The sequence below is a fragment of the Anastrepha ludens genome, chromosome 4, assembly GCF_028408465.1.
Source record: "Anastrepha ludens isolate Willacy chromosome 4, idAnaLude1.1, whole genome shotgun sequence".
Lineage (NCBI taxonomy): Eukaryota > Metazoa > Arthropoda > Insecta > Diptera > Tephritidae > Anastrepha > Anastrepha ludens.
Genome location: NC_071500.1, coordinates 67,074,305 through 67,090,515, shown reverse-complemented (window position 1 = coordinate 67,090,515; position 16,211 = coordinate 67,074,305). Strand labels below are relative to the sequence as shown.

The following is a 16,211-nucleotide window of genomic DNA, read 5'->3' as shown; positions in this document are numbered from 1 at the left end:
TGTTTACTCGTTGTAATTATTTTCGATTCATAAAAATTCACAGTTTTATTTTGTAGCGACAGTGAAAAATTTATTCTATGCCTTGTCTATTTATCATCAACATCTGCCACTTGCTTATTAAAAAATATAATCTGAGCGAGAGAATTGAATGGAAAATGGAACTTACAAAAATTTACTGTTTATCAATTAGTTTAGTCAATTAGTAGCATGCCCGTAACCAAGCGGGGGTTTGGCGGAAATTTTGATACCAAAAAAGCATCATGCTTAGCACGATAAAAAATTTACAAAAAATTATAATCCAAACAATATAGCCACCCAAAAAATGCGAGTTGGTCAGTTTGCCTGATTTGACACCAACTGATCTTTTAGAAGAGGATTTCAAGGAAGTTCAGATGAAATTGAATTTTTGGCGTAAAATATGAAGTCCAAGAAAAAACCGAAAACAGTTTTCACAGCAATTGAACTGTGCCGTAAAGATACACTGCCGAAAATACTAGGTTGTTTGATAAGTTTGGCGGTTCGATAAGAAAAACTCATTTTGAAATACACTTTATTATTCAGTATAGTCTCCCTGACCGTGAAGCCACTTGTACCAGCGAGATTCCAATTTATGAATTCCATCCCTGAAGTGAGAATCGGGAAGGGTTGTGAAATACGCTTCCACAGCTGTTATGACCTCATCATCTGGAAACAGATGGAAATCGGTAAGGCTCAAATCTGGTAAATACAGTGGATGCTACAACAATTCGAACTTCAATTCACGGATTTTATCCATTGTAAAAAGCTCTTGATGAAAAAATGCAAAATGCAAACTGGTTATTTTTCCCGAATTTCTTCCTTCAGCTGGTCTAAAAGGATACAATAATATTCAGAATTTATTGTTTTACTAGATTGCAAGTAATTCACAAATCAAATTCCTTTCGAATCTCAAAAAACTGATTCTAACAATTTCTTGGCCAATTTCTGAACACAAACTCGTTTTGGAGCCGAATAACCAAATCGACGCTCAAATTTAAATGCTAAAGCTTGCTGAGAAAGTCGCATTCGAATGCATTTTTGTTCCATTTTTAGCGAATGCGGCACTCATTGAGCACTCAGCTTTATGAAAACTTCAATCCAAATATTGCTTGCACTGCCTAATGAGATGCGTAGGGCTTTTACTAAATATTTTTCAGTCAATCGACGATTTTGCAATTCGACTTCCTATAGTTTTTTTACGATTTCTGGTGTTGTTGCTGTAATTGGACGTTCTTGACGTGGATCGTCTTCAAGACTTGTACGAACACGTTGAAATTCAGCAACTCATTTTTTAACTGATCTAATTGATGGTGAAAAGTCCTCTAGACTTTCAACATTCGTTCATAAATTTCCCTTACTTTTAAACCATTCACAAATAAAAATTCAATCACTGCACGATACTTGATTTTTTCGTTACTAAATGGCTTTTAAACAAATAATAAATTGACAGATTGAAATGAAATTTCACATGCGTTGATATCAAGAGTGCATCAACATAACAAAAAAAAAATAGCTAGTAGCAAGGCACTCTTCTATCGAACCAAAAAACTTATTGAACAACTTATTACATATATAATTAATTAACTATTTTAGCAAATCTTCCCATAACAACCAGCGAGAATGAAAGAAAAAGTGTATGAGAATGGAAAACAATTTGAAGATACAATTTTATGAATTCATTTTCACATTTCATAAACAAAACTTTCAAGAATTGTGTTTAAGTTAATACACCTTAAAATAGGAAATAAAAATAGGTATGACTATAGGCATCTATATTAGTTGAAAATTTTTACAATTTTTTACTTCACCTAATAATAAATATGACTCCATCGGTTTGAAAAAAAACATTATTTGATCCGTTTTCTTTGAAAGTGGTGTAAGTGCATTTTATTTTATATGGAGATAGTTAAGGTTTTGCAATTGAATAATTTATACTTTAAATGACTGCAAAAGGACTTAAACCACTATCAAAGTCAGCAAAATGTAAAAATCCTGCATTTATAAAATGTTTACTACTCTTACTATTAATTTTTTTTTTTTTCATTATGACCATGTTTTCCAAAATAGTCATTGCAAACGTGTTAGTACAATATTTCTGTGGCCTTCCCCGTGAGAGCAATAAATTTAATGATTTAAAATCCTTATTCTTACTTCATGAATTTTTATAGAATATTGTATTTTTAAAACTCTCCGAGTCTATTTCTGCCATGAAAAAGCTCTTCATAAAAAATATCTGTCGTTCGGAGTCGGCTTGAAACTGTAGGTCCCTCCATTTGTGGAACAACATCAAGACGCACACCACAAATAGGAGGAGGAGCTCGGCCAAACACTCAAAAAGGGTGTATGCGCCAATCATATATATATAAGTGAGGATAAATAGGTGCTAATGGAAAAGCCCACTTGGACAAAGAGGCAAAAAAAGAGAGAGAAGATCCGAACAGAGGGGAAAACGAAGAAGGGGCTTTGAATTAGAGTAAAATGACAACCAAAACATTGGCTAATTATAATTGCGTTAACTGCTTGAAGCTGCTGATGTAATTCATCAGGTGTGTGATATTTAAACCTGCTATATCCGTAGGTATGTATAAAAGTGAGTGCCAAGGTGTTTGAATCTTAACCCAGCGAGAGCAGGCCAGTTGAGGAGAAGGTGCTAAGATGAAGCCACTTCTTATGTTGTCTTTTAAGCACAAAAACTCTTTAAAACGTCTTAAATTCATGTTTATAAAAAGTTTTTTTTTATTAGAAATCAGTTATCTGGTCAATCATTTTTCCTAATGACATAATAAATTTTTTTTCCAAATACCCATTGACATCAGATTTCACATGGCACGTGTCACAAAGGGAATTAATTCTTTATAGGTACTTGTATTCGTGCATACATGCCCATTTTTTTAAATCTTTTGTAGCTGATCGAAAGTGCCACAAGAAGAAAGAAATGTTTCGTTCGCGAGTTGCCTTACTGCTGGTATGTGGGAAACCAAGAGTTCATGTTGTCAAAATAATAAAATAATAGTTTCGAAAGATATTGCCAAGTATTTCATGGCACTGAGCCAGCTGAGAAAATATTTCGTGGGCGACTAATAGATTTTCACAAATGCCTTTTGTACGGCGCCCGATGCCCGATGCGCGATGTGTGATGTTAACGAATCTCCCCAGCGCAGAGCAGCTTTTGTGGGTGTGTGAATATGTATATACATACATTCATATACACACACATATACATTATCTCATGTACATATATTTTTATACACGAGAAAATCAATACAAGTAAGCAGCCGCTTATGTGGATATGTGTGTATTTGAAAATGTGTTGCACAAATACAAAAGAGGAAGCTAATATGTGTTGGTCCATCTTTGACATTTAGGTTTTTAGGAAATTTTCGATTTGTGCATTGTGGCGGCATCTGTGGTGATTTTCAGTCTGAAAGCTCTTTCAAAAAATGTATGAAACTAGAAATAACACGAGATGGCGATGGTGGCGTAAATAAGTTGAATAGCGCAGACGTTGTTTATTTGAAATATAATGGCGAATGAGCATAGTCGACAATAAGCCGGTTCTATATTTGTTAAACAGGGTGTTAAGAAAAACCATAGAAACCAAAGATTCTTAAGGTAGCCTAATGCATTTCAGTGAGGTGAAAATGTTTTTTATCAACACAAAAAAAAAACAAATTATCAAAAATCAACGAGCATTTTCAGCCACTCTAAACTGAATTAAATTTTTATAAAAACATTCGATTAATAGGCAAACATTTGTAATATTTCGCGCTGCCATTATTGTTGACGCAGGTTTATATCCAATATATTCTCGAACATATTCGAAATTTACTTACGCTTTACTCTTCTGTCGTTTTTAATTCGACGCAAAATCAAAGGCCATAAACAACAAAAAATCTACTGAATATGACAAAATCAATGGACAAATATTAAAAGAACTACATGACGATGGAATAATATACTTAAGAAACATCTTTAATCTCATCGATTAGACTAAAATATTTTCCACTTCAATTGGACACACGCAAAGGAGACCTTCCTCTTCCTCTGCTACCCCCAGCTGGTACCCCATCAAATACTTTTAGAGTCGGGGCGTTTGTATCCATTCGTACAACACGACCCAGCCAGCGTAGCCGCTGGATCTTTATTCGCTGCGCCATGTCTATGTCGTCGTAAAGCTCATACAGTTCATCGTTCCATCGCCTGCGATATTCGCCGTCTCCAACGTGCAAAGGTCCAAAAATCTTGCGCAGAATCTTCCTCTCAAACACTCCAAGCGTCGCCTCATCGGATGTTGTCGACTACTATATAAGTTAAAACAAATATTCCCACTTGACTACTATCTATTACTGTGAAGTTACCTAAGCGGCGGGTACTTCTATGTTAAACATCAGGACGTAAGCTCGGAGGTATTAGAAATGGATGCCGGAGTACGACAAGGCAGCGTATTGGGATCACTGTTGTATATGATTTTCACATATGACATTCCCTAACCAAATGATGACAGCATGATCGCTATCTTCGCCGACGACATAGTATTAATTACGTCTGATAGGAATATATACCTACATATATCGCTTCATCAAAGTTATATACTAATCGCAAACAAAACCATCGTACGCTAACAATTAATAACAAAATCAATACTCAAAACGCAAAAGCTAAGTACCTGGGCTTGATCTTTGAGGCAACCTGGAAGGACTAGACAACTGTATGGCTACTCAACAAGAACTCAAAATTGTCAGTATACAACAAACTACTACATGAGAATACCCTTCTGGTGATACGGCATAGAGGTATGGGGGACAGCAAGCAAATCAAATATACAAATAATACAAGGATTTCAATCAAAAATCTTAAGGACTATTGTAAATGTCCCTGGTATATAACAAATGAAGACTTACACCGCGACCTAAAAAATGATTCCATAAAAGACGTAATCTAGAAATACAGCACGAAACACACACACAAATTATTAACCCATTCGAACAAAGAGGTACAAAAATTACCGTACATGGAGCTGATGCAGAAATTAAGACTAAAGTATCTGCATTAGCAGATACAAAAACTATTTGGACAAACTAAAACTAAGTATATTACTGTTGCTACTATATTAAATGTAAGCTATGTAACTATTCATCGAAACCAGTTTTTTAAATGCTGATTTCAAGTAACAATTAATCTCCCACCCAAGCTATAAAAATTACTAAGTGTCTATGGACAGATGTACTAAAAATTGGGAAATTAGAAAAAAAAATTCATAGTTAAAAAGAGAAAAAATATTTCAATGTAAATTTATAAACGTACATTTGTCGGATGCCATTAGAATTTAATAGATTCAGTTCAAAATATTTAGACCCTGTGCATTTATTGAATTGAATGAAATAAACAAGTTAACTGTTGACCTGCCGCCAGAATTGTTTACCGCTGGGGTTTTATGAACACCCCATCTTTTCTGTGGTTTTTCTCAATTGTTTGAGTTGTATGGTAACTTTTTACCATTTTTTGTTAACAGAACGAATTATAGGAATATTGATCTTTAACCCATCTGACACTATTATAATATAATAGTCAAGGTTTAATTGATGGCAGTCATTTAAAATCGCTCCTTTTGCTCGCTTATGGACCACGTTTGGGATGTTAAAGGTCTTTATGGATGGTATACTTAGTCCTGCCATAAGTTCTGTTACGAGTTAAGTGCGTTGTAGATTTGAAATTATAATATTAGACTTTTTTAATGAAGTTAGTTTTATTTAATTATATAAATATTAAAAATAATTTCCAAATTTCCATTCGAAATGGTCACTGCTTTTGCACAAGCCTTCGAACGATTGGGCACGGTTTCCATGGATATTGGCGTCGCTGCTCGAAGAAAAGATTGCTTGAGACTCTCCAAATTTCTGCAAGGTCTTCGACGGGCCAAGTTCTCCAATTCTGACCACAAACTGGAGTCCAGTAATCCAATGGACTTCCAGACATCTAATCTTCTGCGGCTATGAACCCAGGAACATTGTTTTTTAGCCCCTAGTGGGTGGTTTTTGCTTTATGGGCTGGAGCGGAATATTGCTGGAAGACCCAACGCTCTCCATTGAAGAGAATACTGCTCAATTTCTTCACCACGCATTGAAAACATCCTCTTGGTACGCATTTGCCCCGATCTTTACCCCTTTTTCGTAGAAATGAGGAGATTTAATCTTTACAAGACACTCCCAGCAAACCATTACGGAGGCTAGATGGTGACTGCGCTGAATCCTTGAACCAACAGTTTTTGCGTCTTTAGAAGTCTACTCTGCTAAGTGAAAGTAGCTTATCAGAAATTTCTCTGTCCGGCGTTAGGGTTTGTTTCGCTTGTCGCTGACCGATAAAGTTTCGCAAGTGTTCAACGAATTTCTTCATCTCCCACCTCCTCAGAGTTTCGTTGATGTGGCCCTTTGTAAGTCTACAATAAGGGGCATGTTTGCTGACTTCGTTAAATATTTACAGAAATGAAAGCCAAAACTTGGCCAAATTTTTGTTTTCATTTCCAGGAATTTATTGACTCACCCTTGTACGAACTTTGACTTGCATGGGGTTGGGGAATAAGTTCATAGTGTTTTTATATTTTCTTTTATTTTATAATTGTACTCATAAGTATTAATTATTTATTAAATACTCATTCAATAGAACTCTTTCCACTCTACAAAACTATGTTACTTAATTTTTTTTTTTAGTTTTGAGGCTTAGAAATGGAAAACCCAGAAGGCAAAAATCGACATTTTCGACACCTGCTCTTCTCTGCTTTTCATAGCAGCCCGAGCACCGTATATGGAGAAGGTGTCATAGGTGAGTCTAGAGCACGGAAATGGTTTGCAAAGTTCGAAAATGGCGACATTGACGTCGATGACACGTCCCGCAGCGGAAAACCTTCTAAATTCGATGAAGAACGTCCCAAATCACTTTTGAAGGAAAACAGTCGCCAAACCAGTCGTAAGTTGGCGGAAAAAATGCACTGAGATCTTAAAATTATTCTCAATCACCTTCATTCAATGGGATTTACCGAAAAATTGGGAGACTGGGTGCCTCACGAGCTCAACGAAAAAAAAAAGAAAATCGCCTTCAAATTGCATCTAAGCATCTCGCCCGCCATCGAGCAACACGCGCTCATGAATAACGCTTTTTGTACCGAATCGTCACGGGAGAAAAGAAAGAAGAAAGGAGTGGGTGGCTCCAGGAGATACGACAAAGCCGAGAGTCAAGCCGGATCTTCATCCAAAGAAGTTCATGATATGTGTTTGGTTGGACTGAAAGGGCATGGTGCACAGGGAAATGCTCGAAAAGAATGCCACGGTAAACTACACTGCCAAGCTACATCTCGTGAAGGAGGCTATTAGACTGAAAAGACCTGATCGACATGGTCAAACCATACTCCTTCACGGCAACGCAAGGCCACATGTTGCACAAGTCGTCAAAGTCGCACTCCAAAAGCTCGAATGGGAGGTCCTTCGGCATCCGCCGTATTCTCTGGACCTTGCCCTGTCAAACTATATGAAGGGCGTTACCTTCGATAACAAAGATGTCCTTAATAACTGTCTCAACAACTTTTTTGTCACTAGACCAAGCGATTTTTGGCGGAACGGCATCAAGAAATTGGTCGAGAGGTGGGAAGAGATTGTAAAAAGCAGCGGCGAATATATAATTGATTAACTTATTAATATAATTATTGTGTTTTGTTTAAATAAAAGTCTTCGGTGAAAACACTACGAACTTATTCCCCAACCTAATATGTAGTATAAATGTCACGCCCTAAGCTTACAGAGATACCCTCTGATTTTTCATAACATACATGATCAAATTTTTCCTCAAAAGAAATTTTCACGAATAATTTATTGAAATAATAATAATAATAATCATAAAAACACATGTAATACTATTGTTATATAAGCATAAATCATGACAAATTCGGCACATAAAGAACAAATTTTAAATTCGGCTTAATAGCTGTGTGATAGCTTCTTTGCTCATATGAATGAATAATAGAGTATTTAAATATTTTGCAAGTAAACTCAGTCCGAGTATTCGAAATACGCCAATTAACGCGTGAAGACGGTAAAAGCAAAATGTATTTGTGGAGTTTTTACTGGCACACATACATGCATACTTATGTACATATTTTCGTGAAATCCATATGTGTATGTTTGTATGTATGTATGTATGTATGTATTTATGTGCGTACGCGCAATGAACATAAAATTGAAGCACAACGAGTACACTAAACATTTTGTCATTAACTTCTAGAGACATATTAAAAATCTGGAAATTTTCACATATTCCGCATTAATCATAGATTTTATACATCCCAATTAGCGCTTATTTTAGGTTAAAAATTCCTCATTTCTTGTCACAAAAACGCATTCATAAACGTTTGGTTTGCACGAGCAGTTGCCCGGAAGTGGTGACTGTGCCTAAGGGATTCGTCGCGGTGCAGGCGTAAACACCGGCATCATCTAGAGTAATGAAATCAGAGAAAAGTAAAAGGGTTATTTTTTTTTCGGTAACTAAAAACATTGAATTGGTTTATGTGCGTATATTTACCAGGGTAAGCTTGTGGTATGGTCAAACGACAGACACCGTTACGATATTCAATAACATGTTTAGGACTGTTCTGCATTTCGATGCTATTGCGGCTCCATGTTACATTCGATGGTGGATGCGATTGGACGATGCATTCGAAGCGTGCACACTGACCCACCATAACCGCGTATTCTTTCAGTGGCTAAAGTGCGGGGAAATAGTGAAATATGAGTTGCGTCAAAAATTTGCAAAGTAGGTAAACAAATTTTTGTATTGCCAACTGTACTTACTGTTATGAATTGTGGCGGTCTCTTCGGATAGTCGTCGCGATTCAGATGTGCATTCACTGGTACATCCGATGGTAGATCTGATACTGTGATATTATTTATATTTTTGGTAAAGTATTACAGTTATTTGTGCATTTTTTATTTATTTATTATATTTTTGTTTTTTAATATGAGAGTTATTGCTGTTGAGTATTCGATTATTTATAAACTTTGAAGCGCATACACTTATTTCAATAAAAGCGTAACACTTACATGACAAGCAGCGCGAGCATAAAAACACTTCGAAAATACATGCGCAATTACAAATACAAACACAAAAGAAAATTATAAAATGAACTGCATGCAGTCAGTGCGCAAAGCAACAAGGTAACATTCGCCAAGCAGAAATAATCTTGTACGGGGTTTGTTAAAAAAATGCGATTTTTCAAATTTCACTAGCTTTGTACATTCAATTTTCGAGATTTTTCAACCCTTGTCATATTAAAATAGAAGTAGAAAAAATGTATCGACATTTTTGTTAATGTAATGCGTCGTTGTTCTTGTAGTAGTGCATCAAGCCCTGTCAGTACGATGAAGTCACCAATCGTCATCGTCTATCCCATCTAACGGAAGGCCCAGGAAACTTGTTGTTTCGACAGGTTCGGTTCAGAAGGAGAGTGGTGTTGGGTGAATGGGCTTAAGGGGGCATGTGAATAGTTGGTTAGTGTCGTGTGGCATACCTTCGCATGCCGGTCATACTTATAAATTGGGTATGTCGGGGTCGATTCTGGATAAGTAGGAGTTTAACCTGCTACAACATCCAGAACATAATTGAATCAAAGTTACGATGGCCTCAAGAGCCAGCTGGAGCTCTTCGTCTACAATGGGTGGTGGTTGGACCCGGGCGTTTAGGAAGGTAGTAATATACTCCCGTTGAATGGTGTTTAACACCTGTCTATATACTGTCCAATCCAGTAGTTGAAGTCTTGTCTGGCCTGGATGCCTGCTGAAGCGCTTGAGAGGTGCCTCAGTCTCCAGCAAGTGCCTGCATAAGCATTTTCCCATGCTCCTTGCATGGATAGATGTTGTAGGTGGGACATTAAGAGGCATGCCGTGGCTATCCTGGTGGCAGTATTCAGACAAATCTGAAGCTTTATCCACTTCGAATCACTAGTACCAGGCGCCAATGTGATGCGTCGAATAGTTTGCATAGATATACATATTTCATTGTATCGTATTGCTTAAGCGAGTTGCGATAAATTTTCTACTCGCCTGTAAATATGCAGCAAGTTGCGTTTCTCGTTTATCCTTTCATTTGCTAGCAAATTGCAACATATCTCCAATTCGAATATGTTTTATTAAAGATTATGCATTGTACCTAGCTCGTCAACTCCTAATCTAATAATATCCACTTTTCGGTCCAACCCTGTTGAAACAGTCCGTTTTCTGCCCCTGTTGTTAATGAAAACTCCCGATTGTTGTTTTCAACGCTTTAAGCAAGCTGCTGCTACAACAACAGCAAGTTCTTTCCAAAAGCATAAAACATTCAGAGAGTCCCCAAAGACACAAAGCTCAATAAATTTAATAAAAGGTAAATAGCCATACCTCAGTTCCGGTAACTATCCTTTTCTTCACGCTATCCTCGTTACCCTTACTCTCCCTAAGCTAATCACGTTTCGTTGTTCAAAGTTCAAAGTTAGGGTGTTGTAAATGTATAAATTTAGGTTAATCTTCAAGTTCAAAATTCAATCTTGAGTAGGATTGCCATAAATCGCGCTTAAAGCCATCCATATTAGATTGCTTTCGTCAGATTTTTAGCAAATGCCAAAATTGCGCTTAAATGGGTACAACTCTCGGGACTACCTACCTACCCAATGAATTTATTTTCGGTTGGGATTTCATATCTGTTTTTGTTAGACAAGACCAAAGATTTTGGGACCTCATTGACTTTTTAATATCAAAGCAAAGCATGTTTTTTGCCACCACCGGACACCACTCTTCCATATTGTATGGTCTGCCACAGCGCGTGATTGGATCAGGAGTTTTTAAAATTATAAATCGTATTTCTGTGTAGAGTAGAATTTTTGTGCCAACTTTATTTAACCCTCATATTTATCCACGTTCCCTCTCTAATAAATGTATTGCAAGTGACATTTTGCTTGCTCTAACCACTCACGTGTCTATCAAAAAAGACTCAAAGATGTACGTAGTGCATAGTCCCTAGACGGTAACATTTTTGTGTTATCTTTGAAATTTTTCAAGTAGACACATTTACAATTTTACACCATAGAACAAATTCGTAATATTTTGTTGGAATTGTCATCCGAAAGAGTTGAAAATTCAAAGGTTGATGAAACAATTGTGAGAAACTGGTTCTGGCAGACTAAAAACTGGACGTCTTGTTGAGAATTTGGCTGCTGTACAGCAAGGTGTTGCTGAACAACAACTGTAGGCATTCATGAATAAACTGTTTGGCGGATTGTACCTGTAAAATGATGTAATTTTCACACGTGATAGTTAAAAGCCTATTTTGAATATAAAATTATTTTAAAACAACTTCTAGACGCGCCTTTTGAAATATCCTTTATTATTATACCTCTTCTTTTCGCCGTTAGGCTTGGCGAATAGTTGAAGCAACTGGTATAAATGAGTTTTATGAGGTATAACCATAGTACCTAGTGGCGAGTCTTGCTCGATAGCTTTGTTGTTGCTTTCACATGCAAATTCTTCGTCAAGAGAGTGATAGCGAGCAGGAAAGTGGCGAATAGAAGAGGCTAATTATTTCGCATTTTAACTTCATTTCACTTACTAGGTAAATACCTAATTCCTATACAAATGAAAATCGCTTCGCGTAAACAGGATAGGTAATTTTTTCACATTCAACTTTTGTTTCAACTACTCGTCTGTGTGTAAAATCACTCATCTAAACACTCTTTGATAGTCAGCAGCTTAGACTTAAAAAAAAAAATTAATATATAAATACATATGTATGTATACTAATATATATAGTAGGATAGTTTTAACACACACACAACATGCTTTAACTTAGGATGCAAAAATTAAACACAAAAATACTATTTTCATATTCAAAATAAGTATTCGAACTTCTACTCTACGACGCTTTTATTATAATATATAATCCACTATTATATAGATTCATACCTGGAAGAACCTCGATTTATTAGACAACATCGATTTATTACACATACAACATCAAGGGAGATGCCAAAAATGTTGGAATTTCACGATTAGGGATTTAAGGATTTGGTTAGTGAAGGTTGGAATTTGATTTATTTCTAGCATAATAAATCAACGTACACATACGCAGATATCATTAAGAAGTGATTGTGGACAACTACTCAACATCGTTTACTGCTGCGATAACTACCTTACAGAGGCATACAAAAACTATCGATGTAGGGAAGTATTTTCACTTATAAATACAATTCAATTTGGATTTATAAATGAAAACATGTCTTATAGCATAGAAGCACCGCAAGCATTTCAGAGTAGCAAAATTCGAGGTCAGAAGCTGAGAAACTTCGGATTACTTGTTAAATATTAGGATTTGATTTGCCGTTATGATGATATATTTATGTATGTATGTATTTCGAGTAAATTATAATGTTGGTGGAGCGGTTGTGTAGATTTCTCAGCAAGAAAATGTTCCCAAATGTAGTTGTAGCTTTTCTTTTTACAGCTTTCGAAGGTATTTGTGCATGACTTATGTACATAATAATAAATGGAGAAGTTTGATGAAAGCTCGGTAGTGCGTAGAAGTGCAGTTGCTTGGAAAGTAAGTAAGTGGATTTGCGCTAAGTGCCGCATTCCAACTCTGCGTAGTGCAAAAGATATTTTAAATGATGCCACAACAATTGTTATTACAACACAAACTTTTCTATTAGCAGTCGGCATGATGATCTAACGAGTGGGTATGATATTTTGCCTTGGCACAATACCTGAACTTATCAACGGTAGACGTGTCAGATGATCATTGTCATGTAGACGATCGATATTTATATCGATAACCTGTGTATTGGGTAGACTATAGCGTTTCTTAAGTCGATGCACCCCGCTTGTGCCGGCATACATTCCGGGCCCGGGGCTACGACGACTTGTTGCAGTATCAGAATGATAGCCACTCTGTGATGGTGGTCGCGCATAAGGCACACTAAGGCGCGACGGTGGCTGTGTCGGTGTACTCGTACGTGTTGATGTGGGTGTAGCGGCACGTTCATGTTGCACCGGTATAACGAGATCACCGCCATTGGGAAAATTTAGAGGATATGGTGATTTTCTACCCGCACCAGCTTGTATCTGACGAGTGGGAGTCGCGGATGAGGGACGCGGTGGTAGTGTCGACGATGAGCTATTCCATTGGCTGCTTACAAATTTGTGACCTTCTCCAGGAAAGAGTATACCGAACTCATAACCAAAATCGTATTTGAAGTAAATTAGACCAGTATTGGGATCCACGCATTTCGTACCTATCGTGTACACAGTTAATATATTGATACGGATTGAGTGGTTGGTGAAGGAGAGACAAGACACAAAATTTTATAGTGGAAATAAACATATTGGAGTAAACTTATATAATACATAGGTATATAGGTATGTAACTTGTGTAAATATATTGGAAAAATAAACAGCACAAAACATTCCCTTATACTAAAGTATGAACATTTGTAGTTAGTAGTGGCAAGAAACTTCGGAAATGTACAGGCTAATTTCGAATTTGTGGAACTGCAAAGTAAATCATTTGGTGCGCACACCAATTAGCATTGATAACCAATAGATGTCCAATTGTAATTCTTAACTTTATGTAAATATTGGTAAACTCCACGTGAATGCCACGTAGCCTCAGTACTTACCATACTGCGAGACGCGCGACTCATCGCGATAGGCTTGCGGTTTGTTATCGCCCTCGCTGGGTGCACGCTGGAAGCCGAGGCGGAAGGAGTGCGTAATAATCTTCGGTTCAGCAACGCCATTGTACAACTTTGTTGACTTGCTGGTCTTTTGCTGTAGATCGCTGCTGATATCGTTAATAAACTGATGCGATTTTTGCAAGAAACTCGAGCTCATCTGCTTGCCCTGCTGCTCGATGTGCGACTGTATGTAACCGTACTTGGGTGGCGAGCCAACTTTCAAGTTCATATCGTCGCGCGGAAAGCGTTTCTCAGCAACAGTGTGATCAGGCTGCAATGTCTGGTAACGCTGTTGATAGCTGCTACTGCTGCTACTCTGCATAGATGTGTGACGATTTAAGGATTGTGTGTTTTGTTTGCTGGTTGTAGTACCAGCACTGAGGCTGCTACCGCGCTGCTTACGTAATTCATTTGAATCGATTTGTATCTTTTTGGGCATTTCTGGACCACGATCAAACTCCATTGGCGAGAGCACACGTTCGTAGGAGCGTGGCACGCTACAGGCGCGTCCCGTCTGTGGAGGTTCCACATGTCGGAAACGGAGTGGACCATATTCACCCTGCGGCGTCCAAAGTGGGTGTATCTTTGCATTTTCTATTTCACTATCGTAGTCGCTCTCTCGGAACTCGCCTGGCACGAATTTCGTCGGTGTGGCTGGTGGTGGTGCACGTGTCTGTCGTGTCGGTGTGAAGCGATTTGGTGACACGCTGTATGGGAACGGCTCGAGTGGTGTGCTTACTTGACGCTCTTGCTGCTCTTTTTGGCTATCAAAGTGTATGACACGCTTTGTCTGCTGCATATTAACTACGCGCTGGCAAGTCTCGGATGACTCTTTCATATGCATGACATTTTTCGTTTCGGTGGCCATTTTAGCCATATGGAGTGGTGTGCCGGCGATGGCGTTGTAGTAGAGTGCTGGTTGGGTACGTGGTGTTGGTGGTTGGTGCTGCTGCCGTTCCTGTTGCTGTTGAGTGGCGGCAATGAATTTGGCAGCCACCGGTTTTGGTTTATACACCGTTTGTTGTTGGTATTGCTGTTGTTGTTGTGCCTTTTGTTGCTGGAAGTGTTGTTTATGTTCCTGCGATTCTGTCGTAAATTCGTGCCGTATTTCCTTCTGGATCGGCTCAAATTTCTGACGTGGATAGGTGCTCACCGCAGGTGGTGTTGGCTCAAATTCCATTGGTGATGGTGTTATTACAACAACGGGCGATTTATGTCCATTAGTCAGGTGAGACTTTGGTGTGGGTGTTGGTGGAAAAACAACGCGATAGCCCTTGATATCTGAGTCGGATTCTTGAGTTCGCGAGACTGAGCTGAAACGCTCCTCCACTTCACTGCTATAGTCACTGAATTCGGCTGGTGTTTTGCGTTGGGCTGGGATGGGCGCTGCTGTGGGCATGGGTGCGGGTGTTGGCGTCTTCACTGGTGAGGGTTGGTATTTTGGTGCGCTCACATTGCTGATATTGCTAATATTGGAGGCATTGTAGTAGCTGCTGCTCATACTCGACATGGATTTATAATCCTGTGAAATTATTTGAGAGATAATGCATAAATTATTTGCTGATGCGAAAAGGTTTATAGCGTTTGAGCGGTTAGAACAGCGAAAACTAGCAAACACCAAACAGGATATAAGAATTGTTTAAGTATAAACAGAGTGAGATGGAAATACATACTTAAGTACCTATACAATTTTCAAATATTTCACATTGACGATCTTAATGCATATATACGATCTTAGTATCTATACAGATATGTATGTAAAAATATATATATTGCACTTATATGGTTAGAGGCGGGTCTTACAACAGACCGCAATCACCAGAACAACTGTTTACTCGCCTTCTACAATCATTAACATACATCCCTTGAAGTGTGGTTCCTTTAAATTTGCAGAAATTCTATCTACCACTAGCCAAAAAAACAAAAACAATTTTACAGGTTGTCATATTCACATACAAGCATATTATCGGACTATTCTATTAAAGCTTCTTTATTTTATTCTAAAGTAAAGCTACTGAAACTTCCTTAAATCGTTAGACTTTACCGAGGCTGAATCAATATTATACCACTTTTTAATTTTTCTATACTCGTTTTAGCTCTCCCATAGTCTGAATTCGTAAGCTTTGAAGTTCTCCCGCGTTCGATAAAAAAATATCCTGGCTGATTTTAATTTTATTAGCAATCCTTCTACTAAAGTTTGTGCCAAATTTAATCAATTTTAGGTAATGAGCCACAAATAATGTATTACAGAATCGTTTTCTATAGCCCCAAGTGAATTAAAAAAGCAAAAAAGGTAGTTCAAAACAACTACAACCGTCTATGTTTGTTAAGCTTAAAAACCTATAAATACTAAAAGGGACCATTGTTAAGCCATAATACTGATCGATTCACGCTGCAAGAGGAGGAGTAGAAATACCGATATCTGTGCCCGCGAATGACTTCGTAGAATGAC

The 16,211-nt window shown here is 37.6% G+C and overlaps 1 protein-coding gene across 13 annotated transcripts in view; it reads right to left on the bottom strand.

Annotated features, from left to right (window-relative positions):
* The window catches only part of LOC128859650 (muscle M-line assembly protein unc-89), a 237,055-nt gene that overhangs the window by 38,109 nt on the left and 182,735 nt on the right, over positions 1-16,211 (bottom strand). For 7 of the 13 annotated variants that reach the window (XM_054096625.1, XM_054096626.1, XM_054096628.1 and 4 more), the window contains 5 exons: positions 13,703-15,281; positions 12,791-13,318; positions 8,856-8,938; positions 8,587-8,767; positions 7,861-8,498 (listed from right to left, as the gene is read on the bottom strand). In XM_054096625.1, coding sequence (XP_053952600.1) covers positions 8,407-8,498; positions 8,587-8,767; positions 8,856-8,938; positions 12,791-13,318; positions 13,703-15,281 — 2,463 coding nt within the window. In that variant the 3' untranslated portion in view covers positions 7,861-8,406. Of the gene's footprint in view, positions 1-7,860; positions 8,499-8,586; positions 8,768-8,855; positions 8,939-12,790; positions 13,319-13,702; positions 15,282-16,211 lie in introns of those variants that run through there. The other 6 variants (XM_054096631.1, XM_054096634.1, XM_054096636.1 and 3 more) reach the window with 2 other exon arrangements.